Source organism: Zootoca vivipara, chromosome 9 (assembly GCF_963506605.1).
Source record: "Zootoca vivipara chromosome 9, rZooViv1.1, whole genome shotgun sequence".
In the NCBI taxonomy this organism is placed as follows: Eukaryota; Metazoa; Chordata; class Lepidosauria; order Squamata; family Lacertidae; genus Zootoca; species Zootoca vivipara.
The window spans coordinates 39,142,972-39,160,216 of record NC_083284.1 but is presented as its reverse complement, the minus strand read 5'-3'; the positions used below and the strand labels follow the sequence as shown (position 1 = coordinate 39,160,216).

General features: G+C 43.6%; 1 protein-coding gene across 3 annotated transcripts in view; it reads left to right on the top strand.

Annotated features, from left to right (window-relative positions):
* Nucleotides 1–17,245, top strand: part of SH3D19 (SH3 domain containing 19) — a 71,697-nt gene that overhangs the window by 34,190 nt on the left and 20,262 nt on the right. For all 3 annotated transcript variants that reach the window (XM_035114007.2, XM_035114009.2, XM_035114008.2), the window contains 9 exons: nt 296–1,264; nt 6,760–6,867; nt 8,351–8,463; nt 10,197–10,255; nt 12,989–13,247; nt 13,679–13,747; nt 13,838–13,978; nt 14,718–14,790; nt 16,062–16,192. In XM_035114007.2, coding sequence (XP_034969898.1) covers nt 296–1,264; nt 6,760–6,867; nt 8,351–8,463; nt 10,197–10,255; nt 12,989–13,247; nt 13,679–13,747; nt 13,838–13,978; nt 14,718–14,790; nt 16,062–16,192 — 1,922 coding nt within the window. The remainder of the gene's footprint in view (nt 1–295; nt 1,265–6,759; nt 6,868–8,350; nt 8,464–10,196; nt 10,256–12,988; nt 13,248–13,678; nt 13,748–13,837; nt 13,979–14,717; nt 14,791–16,061; nt 16,193–17,245) is intronic.

Sequence of the window (17,245 nt, the reverse complement as noted above, 5' to 3'; positions counted from 1 at the left end):
ACACAACAAAAGAAATGTTAGCTGATTAATATGAATTTTTTAGTTTGTAGATTAAATTTGCATATAGGTGGAAAACTATTGTTCTGAAGGAACATACCTATTTATTTGTTTTTATGTCTGTGTTGTGTTAAGCATTTTCTTGAAAGAATACCCTTCCCTTCCATGTGAGAAAATGAAGAATGCCTCTTTTTAGATGGTGTTTGCAATCTGCAAGTTTAAAAAAAAAATAAGATCTTGTATCTTTTCCCCCTCTAAAATTTGTTCAATGAATTGGAGGTACCGTTTTGTTTTGCAGCTGTACCCATTCCTCGAAAGCCACCCAGACCTTCATCATCTCTGCTGATCAGCAATCCTCCCAAAAATGAGGAACTTCTAGTTGTGTTGGAAGAGGAGCAGGCATGTCAGGAGAAGCCTAATGCTGTAATATGTCCTGTTCCAAAACCAAGATCAAAAGGCAATCTGAAACCTGTTGCTAGAGATCCACAAAGCAACGCACAAGACAATCAGGAAGAAGAAAGCCAGTCAAGGACTGAAAAGGACACATCGGCAATTCAGCTGCTGTCCTTACTAGATGACAGCCTTTGGGACACTCCAATGGACAATATGGATAAAGATAAGAGCCAAAGTAGCATACTATCTCGGATTAAAGCTTTTGAATCGCAAACAAACACCGAAACAAAGAAGCCAGAAATATCTCCACGCTCCTTAGGCCCCAAACCCATAATAAGTGCAAAAAAGCCTGCGGTGGCCCCAAAGCCAGTGGCCAACAGAGCTTCGGGTGAGTGGGATTCGTGGACAGAAAGCAAACTAAAGGTCATTTCCCAGGAAAGGCAACCGCAACCTCAAGAAGCTGGGAGCAACATAGCCAAGCCTGAATTGCCAAAGAAACCAAAATCAGGCATTGTAAAAAGCAGTAGCAATGGACTGCTTAGTTCAACAAGCAAGTCAACTTCAGAAAATAGTAATGGACAGAGAAAATCTCCCATTCCTGCTCCTCGGCCACTTGTTCCCAAGAAGTCGGTTTCGTTTGAAAGTCCTGCCCTTCCCATGCTTCCACTAAAGCCAGTAAGTGCTACTCCTAGGCTCTCTGTAGCTACCCAGTCTAATGCCTTTCGATCCCTGGCGGAGCCCCCTGCAAGCAGCCTCTCAGCACCTCCAGGGCAGAGCAAGCCACCTGCGGAAGGAGACCTGATTAGCTTTGATGATGATGTTTTACCCCCTAACTCAGCTGGGACTCCTCAGGAACTTACGCCGTCAGAATCCGGTAAGATTTAAGAAGAGGAAAAGATATCCTATAAGAATGATTACAATTCTGAATATGCATGCCTATTTTTATCACAACATTGGTACTGTATGTTTGGGGAACTTATCAAATCAAGGTCAAAAATCATTCATTTGAGCTGTATACAGGTGAGTGTGTCTTCCTAGAATCTGGAATTAAAGTTTGATTCCATAAGCTTGCAGGCTTTTAAGGTAGTGGAACTGAAACATTACCAGTAAAATAATATTCCCCTAATGTATTTCAACTTCTTCTCAGGCAATGTAGATATGGGCTTGTTAAAACCGTGTGTTAAAACCATGTTTATGAAAGACAATCTTACTCGGCTACGAGTGATTGCCAAAGAAAAAGAAGAAGTGAGATATGCAGTACAGGAGAGTTCCGCAGTTAATAACAAAACCCCAAACCCTGTGGTGGCAAAAGCAAAAACAAAACAAAACCCAAAACACAGCCCAGTGAAGATTGAGCATGCTCAGAAGCCATTGAATGTTGAGTGTCAGCTGCAAAAGAAAAACAGGGAAACGGCCAGGGCTCAGAATGGAATGTGCTGCTTCTTCCTGTTACAGCAGTGGTGGAGAACCACCAATCCACAGCCCAGAGTCCTAATTTGACCCAGCAGTCTGTTTTCCCAAACCACACTCACCTGTATCACACTCGACATCAGGTATGGGACGGGTAAGGATGTGGCTGCGAAAGAACAATCAGGAGCTTAAAGTTAGTCACTTAGAGACCTTTTTTGTAGTAAATAACTAATAAGTCAAGTAGACAATAGTAGTAGCAGCAGTAGCAATAATATCTACCTTCCTAATAATAATAATAATAATAATAATAATAATAATAATATGCACTTCTAATTGTTTCTTGGGAAGTGGCGCTCTTTCTTATTTGAAGAAACATACAGGACAAGATCCTGTGTCACGCCAGCAAATGAGAACTTTCCCCACCTCCCAGTCTGCTTGGGAGGGTCCGCTAATGCTCTGCAGCAAACTTTAGGGTGCACGGGGGGGGGGGGGCAACAACATTCCATTTGCTGCAATAGGATCTTGCTCATAGGATCTTTGCTGCAATAGGCTCTTGCTCATAGTTTTCCAAATACTTTATAGGGGCCATATGGTGCCCCCCCCCCAATAATATTGTGTAGACTTCATGCAGAGAATCTATGTTTTCAAAACTGATGGGGGGAGGCTATTTTAGCTTCTTGCCTCATTTGCTACTAAATGCTTTCAGTTGTGTGGGTTGTAAATCTGCGCTGGTAATAGGGTATAGTTGTCACAAATGCGTCTGTATTAATGATGTTTAAGGATTGTGTGTTCTTATTATGTCCTGTGCAGTGAGTAAGTAGATGGAATTTTGATGTACTACAACTTCCTTTCCTTATTGCCTTAATGAGCCCTTGGCAGATTACAGCAGGAAATAAACTCTTGATGGTTTTTTTTGTATATACTTGAAACCGGTAACTTGAGTCTGATGGTGTTTTTTGTTTATTTTATTGCTGTACTTTTAAATCAGATTAAATATAGCTGGTCCACATTTCTTAGGAAAATGAAACATGCATCGCAGAGCAGTGTACTGAAGAAGAAAAGCCATATGCACCTCCTCTCATCGTAGTCAGCATATATTTTGCAGAGAGATGGTGACTAGAAGTCTTGGGTGCCATGGTTGTGAAAAGCTTATATTGTGATATAATAATTATTATTATAATAATACTGTGGGGTTATTGTTTCTGCTTGTTACTATGCAGAGGGCAGGGAGCTCAGTATGACTGGCTCAGCAGTGGCAAACATGTGGTCTTCCAGATATTGCTGGACTCAAACAGCCAGTAGCCCCAGCCAGCACTGCCAATGGTTGGAGATTATGAGAACTTTAATTCAACAACATCTAGAAGGCTACAGGTTTCTCCATTCCTGATCTAGATAATGGTGCCAAAATAGGAATAGAGCATGCTGAAAGATGGTAGGATATTCTGCATCTGTAGCTTGTAGGAAAGATAGGAAGCACCTTAATATCTTATAGAAATGTGGCAAAAAGCATTTGGGAAAAGCAGCTATTGTGTGTGGGCAGGGAAATACTTTTTAGGAAAATTCCATACTACCCCTTCTCAGACTTGCGCTAAGTGCTCTCAAAGCTTCATACAGTAATAACCCTTTGTTAGTAAAGGTAGTCAACTCCAACCTGTGTGAGGTTCACACTCCTAAATAGAATCAGATTATTGCTAGAGAAAAGAATTGATCTTTTGCTGGTTATCGCTGGATTGGAGAAGTCTTTAGCGAGTGCATTAAGCATTTTGCTTTCTCATTTTTATGGATTGTGCTCAAGATAGCACTGAGTATTTATAGGTTGCCAGCCCCCTTTGTTTGCAGCTGCATTCATCTCTCTAATAACACACTTAGATGATGAGTGCCAACAGGAATGAAGTTTAAAATGGATCCACTGAGAAATAAGGAGATAACAGCATGTTCAGAGAAATCCCAAAGTTTGCAGAAATAAACAAAACTTTAATTTAATTTTATTTATTTATTTAAAAAAACCATAAAGCTTAGTGGGTAGCTACCGTGTTTCCCCTTTTTTAAGACACCGTCTTATAACTTTTTTCCCTCAAAAAAACACAAGATGTCTTATTTTCAGGGGATGTCTTAATTTTTTATCAGATTTTTATTATGGACCCACCCTGGGGAGCAACTTCTTTTAAAAAGAGACAAGGGAAAAAGTGCCCTCTGTTTTGCAACACGCTGCCTAGGCTGCAGGAGGGAGGGCACTCTGTACCTGCCCAGAGACCACCACCATCACCCTCACTCCTAGCCACCAGAACGCCAGCCTTGCAAAATACATCCTCCCTGAGAGATGATGTTTATGTAAGGAGCATTCACCGTGCATGTCCAAAGGCAACCAGTGCAAAGGCAGTGGTGAGGGAGGCACTTTGTGCATGCTCAGAGACCACCCCATCCCGAGCTATAAACCCACTCCGGCTTTCCAAGATGCCTTTTCCCCGGCACTGGACTGGGGGATGGGAAGGGGGTGTCTCTCTGTGCATGCTCAGAGGCAGCCCCGTCCCGGCGTCGCTATGGAAGGGGAGGGCACCCAACCAACCACGATCCAGATCTCGGCCACAACGAGGTGCCGTGCGCCGGCAGTGGACTGAGCCGGAGCCCCTGGCGCAGGCCGGTGCAGGCCAGCGTGGAGCCCACTACTGGCCCCACCGAGCGCAGCCACGGGCCTATCGCCCAGCCCGCCTGCCTGCCTCCCGCTTCCCTGCCCACAAAATTCCGGCAGCGGCCATGCAGCCCACGATGCTCCAGCGCCGCGAAAGGGGCCAGCAGCGCTCCTGGTGCCGTCCGGCGCCCTGGCAGGGCCAGCGGGCCTCCCGCCGCCGCTCTGCCTTGGGCTGTGCAGCCCACAACGTTCCGGCAGCGCAGAAGGGCCAGCGGGCCTCCGGCCGCCGCTCTACCTTGGGCCACACAGCCCACAACGTTCCGGCGGTGCGGAAGGGCCAGCGAGCCTCCGGCCGCCGCTCTGCCTCGCCGCTCCGGCTGGGCACTCCGTCCGGCGCTGCAGAGCGCTCCACTCTGCAGCCGCCTGTTCTGGCGGCGGGGCAGCAGGCCGCCTCGGCCGGGCGAGGAAGACGTCAGGCCGCTGGCTGGGTGCTTCGCCTGGCGCTGCTGGGCGCTCCGAGCGCTCGGCTCTGCGGAGCGCTCCACTTTGCAGTCGCCTGTTCCGGCGGCGGGGCAGCAGGCCTCCTCGGCCGGGCGAGGAAGACGTCAGGCTGCTGGCTGGGTGCTTCGCCTGGCGCTGCTGGGCGCTCCGAGCGCTCGACGCTGCGGAGCGCTCCACTTTGCAGCCGCCTGTTCCGGCAGGTAGCTCGCCGCTGCAGCAGCCGGTTCCAGGCCCCGCTCGCTGGCTGGGTCCCGCTGTACACGGTATGGAGGTATGTCTTATTTCCGGGGGGTGTCTTAAATTTAGCAACTGCTACAAAATGCTGCCATGGCTTACTTTATGGCTACGTCTTAAAAAAGGGGAAACACGGTAGTAAAGATAGCCCAATGTTCCTTAGCCATGGATTGTTAGGTGTCAATTGGAAAAGGAAAACAGAAAGGCAGGGCAGTGGAAATTCTTCTTAGGACAGAAGCCCTGAGCATATTATTCATAATTAATTCAGTGTACATGCTTCCCTTCCTCCCAAAGGCTCTCAGGGTGATAGATCATGTAAGGGGGTGGGCTTACAGGGAACAGCCACCCTCATCAAATCCAGCTCTTCGAATGGCTCGGACAACAGCGGAGGGACAGGAGACAGGAAAGAGGAAGTGAGAGGAGCGGACCGGGGCTCAGACAGCATACAAGAGCCCTACCTGCAGCCTGTGATATCAGCAAGGAAGGAGGGGCCGGCAGAGAGTTCCAGCGGGGAAACAGCAGAGGGGCGTCCTTTCAAATTCACCCCGGAACTGAGGCGATCAGCGGCTCGCAAACGCGGGGGGGGGAGATTTGGGGTCCCCAAACTACTCTGCTGGGGGAGGAGCCGAAAAGCGCCATTGGGAGAATCTGATAGTACTGAGTAGACATGTTTTCATGAAGCTCTTGCCTTGTAAATAGCTTTCACAATAAAAGCACTAAAGACAAGATGGTTTGGAGTGTCGTTGCTCGAGGGTAGCCAGCACCCGCCCTGACAGATCTCTTAGGAGGAGCCATAGCTCAGTGGCAGAGCACCTGCCTTGGATACAGGAGGCCCCAGGTTTAATTCCTGGCATCTTCAGGTCGAGCTGGGAGAAAACCCTGCCTGAAATCTTGCAAAGCTGCTGCCGGTCAGTTTAGGCAGTACTGAGCAAGATGAACTAGTGGTCTGACTCAGGGCCATGCAGAGCTTGTTCGAGACCCAGCCGGGGGCGGCAGGGTTGTAGGCTTGGTAGAATCAAGTTATAAACTCGAAACAAAAATGCAGCGGGTCCCTGGCAAGAGCTCCCAGCCAACTTAGCCCTCTGAGGCCTGGGGCAAGTATAGCCGGCTGCCTGCCCCCCTGCACGGGCCTGGTCTGGACCCACTATAAGACAGCCTCCTATGTTCAACATTTTGTTTTATTTGCAGTTGTTTACGAGCCAGTTTTTGTCACTAATCCAGTTCCGGAAATGGAATTGACAAAAGTAAATCAATTCGTTTTCCCCACAAAATCGTTTGATACAGCAACATACATTTACAGTAGTTCAAATGGGAGGGCAATAGGCGACCTTCAGCAAACATTCAGGAGCAAAGGGTAGGATTGTTTTCAGGGGTAACTCTCCCTCATACAAAAAAACTCTGCATGTCTCCACAGTCAAGATGGCTACAGAATTATTGTACAGTAAGGGTACCTCTCCCCCCAATTTCTGGCACACAAGTTTATCCTTGCAACAACATTTCCATAATGAATTAAGTTCATGGCATTTTTTCTGGAATCATGGCATTTTCTCTGGAACCGGAGCAAAATAACATGCTAAATTTTGTGTTTTCCCTAGATGTTGTCATTTTGCCCTCCAAACAAGAGCCTGCAAAAGAACAGGCAGTTCAACCAGCTGTTGTGCGCAAACCCACTGTGATCCGAATCCCAGCTAAACCAACAAAAGGTAATATCTGAGGGTGAAATCCAATTATATTTGTCTGTGAGCAGAACAGATTTTCTCTTCTCCTACAGGTGCCTGTGTTCCCTAAAAAATCTGCTCTGGAGGGTTGGGGACGACGACGACGACGACCATCCAGAGCAGAATTGAGTTGGGCACAGGAGGATTGCAGGTGGAAGAGAGAAGGAGAGGCTCTGCTGCACAAGTGGAAGTATTCTGACATGACATTGGATGCCACCCCTAGCGCTTAACATTTTCCTGCTGTATTATGCAATGGTTTAATTTAGGAATCCATTGTATGCCACTGGCATATGCTGAGACTTCTTACACAGTTCCTTGCACAATGCTAGTTTTCTAACACATGGAGAGATCATTGCTCAGTCACAGAGCACAAGCTTTGTATGCAAAAGGTCGTAGGTTCAATCTTTGGCATCTCCAGTTTAAGTTTACAGGAAAGACCCTCTCCTGAGACCTTTGAGAGCCACTGATTGTCAAAGGAGACAGTTCTGGGCCAGGAGGACAAATAGTCTGGCCTGACAAAAAGCAGCTTACTAAGAGCTGTGTGCCTCCTTTATTCTTTAGTGCACTGGTGTAAAGATTTAGCAAAAGCTTTCTCATAATGACAGAACAGTGAAAGGCTTCTGGGTAGAGATACCTTAAAACTTACCTATTCTGTCTTAGAGTTCATTCCATGCAGTGAGCTGTTGCTTAGCAACATACACATCTGCCTTCATTAGAACGATACCTCTATTTCTAGGGTCTTTAGAGTCACATTTAAACAAAACTGCATTGTTTTTTAAAGTTCAGGTTGACTGAACAACACTATGAATACTGAGTATTTTATTTCTATTTTTCATGTGTGTACCCTTGCTCTTTATCTAAAGAGTTCAAAGTCACTGCATATATTTGGTAACATACAAACAAAGTTTGAAAGTGGAATATTTGACCATGTGCCTATAATGTTTGTGGTTACATTTTCCTTTTTTTCCACAAGAGGAAAAATTCATCCTATATTTATCCCTTCAGATCTTGATGATCTACATTTCTTGCTATAGCTTTATGCCCCTCTTAGGACCTGTTAATATTCATTCTTTTCCCTATTTGCCATCCTCTGGCCCAATAAAACAGTCATGCTCCAAGAGGAAGCAGGCAGTTCATTTGTGAAAGACACACTCTTTATAGTTCTGAAATGGGAGGTGTGGAGTAGTATCTTTATGACCCTTTCCAGCATCTGATGAAAAGTCTGACATAATGCATCCTCACCAGGGCATCCGTATCCCTAGGGAAGAGGTCCATACCTTTTTGTACATGGGACATTGGTTTTGTTGTGGTGTTCATGTGTCATTTATTGAAAGGGTGAAACAACCTGGCCAGGATGAAGAGATTTTGTGATTCCATTTGATCGATCAGATCCACTGATGTTTATGTTTTTGAGTGTATCTGTATGATGTTTATGGCAATGTTTATAAAAGCACTCATGTTTTTTCAGCTTTAAATGAAGTTCCAGAGAGCCCTCCTCCACTTCCTACAGAAAAACCAATAGGGAACACATCTGGCGTTTCGGCTGGGAAACCCAATAACAACAAAGCAACAAAAAATGTGGTAACTCAGTCTTCTTTGTTTATAATCCTTGAATTATCCTTTTGTACATAAGGTGCCATTTTAAGAATTAAGACTAAATTGTTTTCTGTTGAACTAATGGAGAGAATTCTTAATCATAAGAGCAGTTCAACAATTAAACCAATTACTTAGAAAGGTGGTGGTGGACTCCTTCTTGCTGGGAGTCTTCAAGTAGAGGGTGAATAGCCATCTCTTGGAGTTGGCATAGCTCTGAAATTTGTCCATGGATATGTATGTGTGTATGTATGTATGTATGTATGTATGTATGTATGTATGTATGTATGTATGTATGTACCAGTATGTATGTATATCCTGTAGCTTACAGGATGACACACACAGCTCCATGATTCCATCTTGGTTTAATTTCTCTTTTACAACCCTGTTATGCTAGAGCATTAAGTCCCAAGCTGTGTGTCAGAGCACATTAATGTACTGGTGCGAGATCTTCTACTGTAGGGGTCACCAGCATAGAGGCCCTCCATATGTTGTTGGACTACAGTCCCATCCAACCCTGCCCTTTGTCCATGCTGGCAGGGGCTGATGGGAGTTGGTATGAGAATGAAGCCATCAACTATTTTTGCCTCAGAAAAGAAAGGATGCCTTCATGGAAACAACTGCTTTGATACAGAAGGCCATTCTCTGTGTTGGAAAAACACAGTTGTATCATCTGTAGTTTCTGTTTCCATTCTTCAGCGAAGGCTGTCCCCATATCCTACAGTAATGCACAAGATTCTACTAAGAATTTTTATCTCTAATGTGATTTCTTTGAACTAATTCCACGTACTCTTTTGAAAGTGCATCATATATCTTTAGAAAGAAAGATCTTCTGTCCACCCCCACCCCCTGCCCTGCCCCACTAAATATCACAAAGATGGAAACATATTAGTCTTTTCTTCACTAGGGAAGAATTTGGCAGTAGCTTTTCTTCAGTCACATTGGGTTATTGTTCAACATTAGACGCTCTTCTTCTTCTTCTTCTTCTTCTTCTTCTTCTTCTTCTTCTTCTTCTTCTTCCTTCTGTCGTTTAGTCGTGTCCGACTCTTTGTGACCCCATGGACTATAGCACGCCAGGCACTCCTGTCTTCCACTGCCTCCCGCAGTTTGGTCAAATTCATGTTCGTAGCTTCGAGAACACTGTCCAACCATCTCGTCCTCTGTTGTCCCCTTCTCCTAGTGCCCTCAATCTTTCCCAACATCAGGGTCTTTTCCAGGGAGTCTTCTCTTCTCATGAGGTGGCCAAAGTATTGGAGCCTCAGCTTCAGGATCTGTCCTTCCAGTGAGCACTCAGGGCTGATTTCCTTCAGAATGGATAGGTTTGATCTTCTTGCAGTCCATGGGACTCCTCCAGCACCATAATTCAAAAGCATCAATTCTTCGGCATACTTAGAGACATACTTAGAGTAGACCAAATGAAATCAGTGGACTACTTGGACTGACATTGCCATTGTGTATTGAGGCCCCTAGTTTACAGTAAACGGGCTTTACTACACTTTATTCTCAAATAGTTGCCCTACATCTCTCAAAATACTAATAACACAAGTTGTGCTAATATTCACCAGGAAACAGTCCCGGGGGTGGGGGATGGGGGACGACACATGCAAATAATAAAATCTCTGTAGTGAAATCTTAATTTAAGTTTTCATTTGAAGTAATAATAATGTTCAACTTTCAAATCGTGTTGTCCAAATAATAATGCAGATTTTATATCCCAATAGGAATCTGAGCATTCTAGTTTGAAACAGTCATCAAAGAATGAACCCATAATGCCCCCAAGGTGAGTAAAGTATCAATTTGACCAATAACCATACAAAAAGGAGTAGAAAGAGATGGGGGAAAGTCTGGGTGTAGTACAGATGCTGCCGTGTGTGTGTGTGTGTGTGTGTGTGTGTGTGTGTGTAGTTCACACACTGGTCATGGTCACTGATCCCTCATAAGAACGCATTCAAATCTTTTTTCATACTGCAACAGTTTCATTTCCTTTTAACTGCAATGGGAATGAACCCTCTATACTGTTGACACTGCCTCTTGAGTGGAATATGAACTGCTTCTGTTACTCTCTCTTTTGTCCCCATACATTAGCAAAGTCAGAGCTATCCCAGGCTCCCTTGAAATGTATACGGGAATATTAGATGGAGAATACTGCATGCCCAACTGGTTTTGCTCAGGGGGACAGGAATAATTAAACTACCTTTGCCACAACCTCTGGTTCAAATGCAAAACTAAGTCAATATTCTGCAAAGGTGAAACTAAATTCTGGCAGTGTTATTCTCCTGGGGAGGAATGTCTATACCAGAGGCTTTGTTTGGGCATGTTCCAGTTCATGCACTAGCGCTAACCCATGGTTTAGCCTAATACACTTGCCTCTTTCTATAGCTAGGAATAGCAGCAGATTACTATTGGTCAAGTGTGAATTAGACAGCAATAGGAGTGCATCTAATAGTAAGTTGCTCAGTTTGAGAGCAACCCAGAAAAGAACACTCCGGTCATATATATTATTTAAAAAACAAATCGTATAAACACTGTTACACATGGGAAGCTGCTTGCCTGAAGCTGCTTCGAAACAAGATCCTCATGATTTCAGCCATGCCAGTGTGCAGTCCTTCTTTTTCATGAGCTCCCCACGAGGGGAGCTGCTTCCACACAAAGCAGAACAGCATTTATATGGTTCCACTTTCAAATTGGTAACATAGAGCTAGTGCAAGATAGGAATTGGGCCCTAGGGAAGCTTTTATGATGTTTAACTCTCTAGCAGATAACCTGTTCAGCCAGCTATTCCAAGCAAGGATACAGTAAATTAGAAAGTCTACCACGGCTCTTCTGACACGACTATCCTGGATTAGACAGCTTGAACCGATCATGGAACTGGATCAGTCCAGTCTTGCATAGCAAGAAGACAGAGCTGTCTTCCAGCTCTGAAATCTTAAGTTGCAGGAATGATGATAATAGGAGTAAACCCGAGAGCGTTGTTTCAGGAAGACTCAGCTAATCCCAAAGGAGATGAGTCATTGTTGCTGTTGATATAAGCATGGCTTTCTCCCTCTCTCTCTCTTTTGTCAGCTTTGGTTGTATTACTTGTTTAACCTGTTGCTTTTGTGTTTGTTAAGATCGTAATAAAAATATACTTTGCCTCTCTCCTTTCGGCTTAAACATTTTGTTTTTAAAATATGTTTAAGATGGTGGCGATGTTCTTTAAATATTTTTAGAGAAGTAGTTTTAAATGTTTTAAGGATTATAAGGATTTTTTTAATGATGTTGTGCAACTGCCCTGGTCAAATATAGAGAATTAGGCACAACAGGCATCATTATTGAAATGAACGCTGTAAAAATACGTATCAAAGCCCTGCCGCATTTTTCTTATTTATTACTATTTTGACAACTTCCCATTAAGGTAAAGGTAAAGGGACCCCTGACCATTAGGTCCAGTCGTGACCGACTCTGGGGTTGCGCGCTCATCTCGCACTATTGGCCGAGGGAGCCGGCGTATAGCTTCCAGGTCATGTGGCCAGCATGACAAAGCCGCTTCTGGCAAACCAGAGCAGCACATGGAAACGCCGTTTACCTTCCCGCTGTAGCGGTTCCTATTTATCTACTTGCATTTTGATGTGCTTTCGAACTGCTAGGTTGGCAGGAGCTGGGACCAAGCAACGGGAGCTCACCCCATCACAGGGATTCGAACCGCCGACCTTCTGATCAGCAAGCCCTAGGCTCAGTGGTTTAACCACAGCGCCACCTGGGTCCCAGTAACTCACATCAATTGAATTGTTTAGTGGCCAGCAGAATGGCATTTGTGAGCTAAAAAAACTATTTGTTCCCGTGGTGTTTTAAATACTTCAGTAGATGGGAACATATTTACCAGTACAGTGGTATCTTGGTTCTCAAACTTAATCCGTTCTGGGTTCCACACAGTCACAAAAACAAAAAGACGCAAAATAAATAGCAAAAACAGACAGACTTCAGCATAACACTCAAAACAGAAGTATGGCACTCAAATTGGAAGCCTAACACTCAAAATAGAGCACGTTCGGATGCTGAAAACAGTTCGCAAACCGGAATACTTACTTCCAGGTTTGCAGTGTTTGGATTCCAAGTTGTTTGAGTGCCAAGGCGTTTGAGAACCAAGGTACCACTGTATGGTGTAAACATTCTTTCTAACTGTTGATAATCTGATATTCTGTCTAGCTGGTTCAGCAAGCTTGCACATGAGGCAGCTCAGACATGAGACAGCTCACTGCCCTCAGCAGCTTCAAACAAAGCTCTTTAATTATGGTCTGTCTTCCTGTATTAGCTGGTTGTCTGTAATCAAAACTGGTCAGCAGAAATTGAATTTTCTGTTTAAGAGACTAGGCTATTGGGGATAGTGCAATGATTGTCCACTGCCCCCTCAAAAAATGCTTCTTGCTTTTTTCTAGGAGTTTCAGATAATCCAGCCCTGCAGTATTCTTCTACATATCTAAATGAACTATACTTTCTGTTGCATGGTTTATATTCCTTGTTAATCACCTTCTAGGCCTGGTGATGGAAAAACCACGCCAGCTCGACCTCCTCCACCCAAGGGTGCCCCTGGAAGGCCACCACCACCAAAGTCCACCAAGGCCTCATCACAAAAGGGGAGGTTTTCTCGCTCCTCATCTGACGTGAACCTCCATAAACAACCAGGCAAATCAGGGCCAGGAGTCAAGAGAACAAAGAATGATACTGCTAAAAATCAAGATCCAGCTTTACCTCCTCGACCCAAGCCAGGCCATCCTCTCTACAGTAAATACATGGTGAGGAAAACAACAAAACTGGGGTTTGATAGAAGCCACCCTGTAGTTTTGTAACTTATGTAAATCATAATGTTGTCTGCTTTTAGGTTGTTTAATGGATTTGTGGGTTTTAAAATAAGTGTTATTGTTCCTCACTCTGAGATCTTATGATGAACAGCAGGATAGACACATTTTTAAGAAGCAAGCAAGCAAACAAACAAACAAACAAACAATGAATTAATACATTGCAGTTTTTGCACAGAAATTTGTGCTCCAAAAATATGGTTGATTCTGTATCTTTCAAATGCTTAATGCTTTTAAAATATTTTGTATATTTTATTTAAAATCCTTTAAATGTATTTTGATTTTCTTTCCAATGTAATAACATTAAATTGTGTAGCAAATTGACAGGAGCTATTTTTGACTGAAACGTTTGAGTTATTTGTCTTAAGCTTCCTGTGCCTCATGGAATCGCCAAGGAAGATATCTCTCCACAAGATCCCGGCCATCTCTCTTGCAAGGTAAAGCTCTTTCTTGTGGCTTATTCATGCATATGCACATGCTGCTTGCTGAATCGTGAACCATCTAACGGCCTTTTGTTAACTTTAAAGCGTGGAGATGTGCTTGTGCTGGTAGACCATGTTGACAACAGCAGCATTGAATGTCAAAAGGGCGAAGAAACTGGCAAAGTTCATTCATCCCAGATGCAGATAATAACTCCACTGGATGAGAGTTTGAAAAGCAGACAGAGGGTATGAATTTTAATATATATATCAAAAACTGCATAATTAGAAAAATATAGACAATTATAGAGAGCTGTTCTGCACAGGACCTATAGCTTCCTATACATTTCTGCAGATCCTAGCATGCTTTGTATTTAAAAATTTCTTACTCCAGGGCAACACTATTTCACTGGAACAGCAGTTGGTAAATCCTAATCCAAAACATAATTTTACTATCTTAGTATAGGATGTTAAGCATCTCGTGCTATTAGGCTACTCTTAGAAATATACCAGGAGGCCTTTATCTGTGGCTCTTAACAAATTAAAATGGATTTTGTGTTTTGAAACGGTCAGCATCTTTTGCTCATACTTCCCAAGGGGATTTACTGTTACTGTTGGTGCTGTGGAGTTAGCCTCTCCGAGAATTAGTTAGAAAACTTTGCAAATAAGGAAAAGGCTTAGACAGGCACACATCTCATTTACAGTAACAAAGCAGCTGCTTGCAATTTTCAGAGATGCGATTTTCTTTTCGCTGATGCATGTACTGCACTGGTTTAAGATCATTGATTTTCAATGAGATCAGGTGGTATTAAAATCCAGATTAAATGAGAAAAGAAGCAGGCCCCACATTTTATGTCTTAACAGCTAACAACATAAATCGGTGGAAGGTTATATTTAAATCAGTGATGGATGCTCCACACAGAAATTAGGTCTCCCCACAAATAACAAACACCAAGCATCACAATTTCCAAATCTACTGTGTTTTAAGGATTCGGACAATATGCGGAAGATTTCTGACCCACGTGTTCCTCATGCGATAGTGCTGCATGATTTTCTAGCAGGTAAGTGCAGTTCAGTGGTAGCAGTGTAAATGGAAACAGTTTAAATTTTGGGCTCTTCTTTCTTTTTGAATCATGTTTACAGATTTTAGTTTACTGGTCCTGCTGCATGCCAGAACATATTGACAGTGCTAGGCTGTAAACAGCAACATGCTTGAAGCAGATTCCATTCATAGTTTTCAGTTTATTGCTTATAAGCAAACACAACTAAAGTGATTGCTGCAAGGGACACAATGCAGTGGCTAAGTCAGAAAGTTTCAAGGGGATGAGGATGATGAAGAAGAAATTGAAAGGATACCTGTGTAAGGCAGAAAGTGTACACAGGTCTGCGATGCCTAGAGAGTCACTCACCTTTGTAGAAATGGCTAGATAACCATAAACATGGTTACAAACCTGGTTTGCCTGGGGGCATCGCAGGTTTGATAGGCTTCTGGGGTTCCTTTGTAGGCAGTTTTCAGAGGGACATGGTATCAGAGATATATGGGTATATGGGAGAACAGGGGAAGGAGGCCCAGTACGAATTACTGCAGCTTGCCTCTTGTGCACAGTTACTGTTTTGACATACAGTGGTACCTCGGTTTAAGTACACAATTGGTTCCAGAAGTCTGTACTTAACCTGAAGTGTACTTAACCTGAAGCAAACTTTCCCATTGAAAGTTATGGAAAGTGGATTAATCCGTTCCAGACGGGTCTGCGGAGTACTTAAACTGAAAGTACTCAAACTGAAGCGTACTTAAACCAAGGTATGACTGTACAACGTGGGTAGATGTGATGTTCTGGAACTGCCAACACAGAAATGGTCCATGGCTTAAATAAAACTGCACATTCTGTGGATTGCAAGAAGGTAAGTACAGAAGGACGTGCCCCCCAAATTTTCCAAACTCCACCTGCCTGCCTCCCCCATTTCCCCCCCTTTAAATGTAAATAATTGGCTTCATTTTGTTGATATTAATATGCCTAGGAGAATCTTGGGAGGAAATTTAGAATCATAGGATGACAGCCAAGTAAATTAGACCCATTGATTTAGCAGGCAGGTTTTATGTTCGTAGGGAAGATGTAACCCAGCCCCTCTCTCTGTGCCATTGTAAGGGGCTGTGCTGGCTCCAAACTCCATTATTTTCCCTTCTCCCAACCCTAAGTAGTTTCATGTTATAGTATTTTTCAAACTCTGGCTTGTTTTTGCATACAGTGTTTGTTTTAAATGAGGCTTTTCTTAGCAATATTCAATATACCAGGCTACAACATGAACAGGTATACTTTTTTGTTGTCCACAGAACATACTGATGATTTGGACCTCTATTCTGGGGAGACCGTTTATCTTCTGGAGAAAATAGATGACGAGTGGTACAGAGGAAAATGCAAGAATTGCACAGGGATCTTTCCTGCCAGCTTTGTCAAAGTTATTGTAAGTAGGCCACTTCTAGTGAAATATGGTGCATTCCATCTATGTACACATCCCAGCTCTAATTTAATTTCTCCCCTGTGCATTTTATTGAGCATGCCATATAGATAAATCTTGCTTGAGTGCACAAAACCAGATATCAAGTTGCTTGTGAGGTGCAGCAAATCTATTTAATCTCACAACTCTGCCTGGCAGTTTATGGGCATCATTTTCATGATAATTTCAAGTTAAGTGAGAACACATCCTTTACTTAATTCAAGTGTGCTCATAAATCACCCAAGAGCATATTGTGCAGTTTCTCACAACAGCAGCTATGTTACTTTAGGGCTTCTTCTTGGTACAGCAGATCAGATTGTCTTCCACTCCTACGCTTAAATAATATGGCCACCCATTACGGGCTTCAGTGTGTCTGTACATCTCCTAAAGAAGGAATGGGAATGTCAAAATCTTACAAAACCAGTTCTCTGCAGCTGATGCTGTGGTTGTAACAAGCTGGGTTCCAAAATATGCAGCACTGGGAGAAACAAGATGTACTGAAATTTAAGGGACTCTTGTTTGTGTTTGTTATTCATGCAACTATAAAGCAGGAGTGGCTAACCTGCGCTGTCATGTTCCTGCCTTTCAGTACCCTCAACCTCTTCCCCTATAGCACCGCCAGCTCTCCCTCCGGAGGCTACTGGGGCTGCTTGCTCTACCCGGGGAAGGGTCTGGCTATACCTCTATGGCTAGAACAGGGATTTTAAACACTTCTTTAACCGGTATCGCTGCCACCACCCGGGGGGTCCACTTAAAGACCACCGGGACAAAGTATACACGTTCTGCCTGGTAGGGGCAAAGCAGCCTAGGACTGGGTTTAGCAGTGCGACCAGGAAGGACCAAAATCCACAAGAAATCTCTTTTAACTATTTATTATAAAATAGCATAACAAAGTAACATGCAACAGTTCTCAAAACAAAGGGAATACAAAGATAAAACAAGAAAGCATAGCTAACTTACAAGTACAAACTTAGAATAAGGTTGATCCAAGACTGCATCTCTCCATCCGGCAAATTGCAG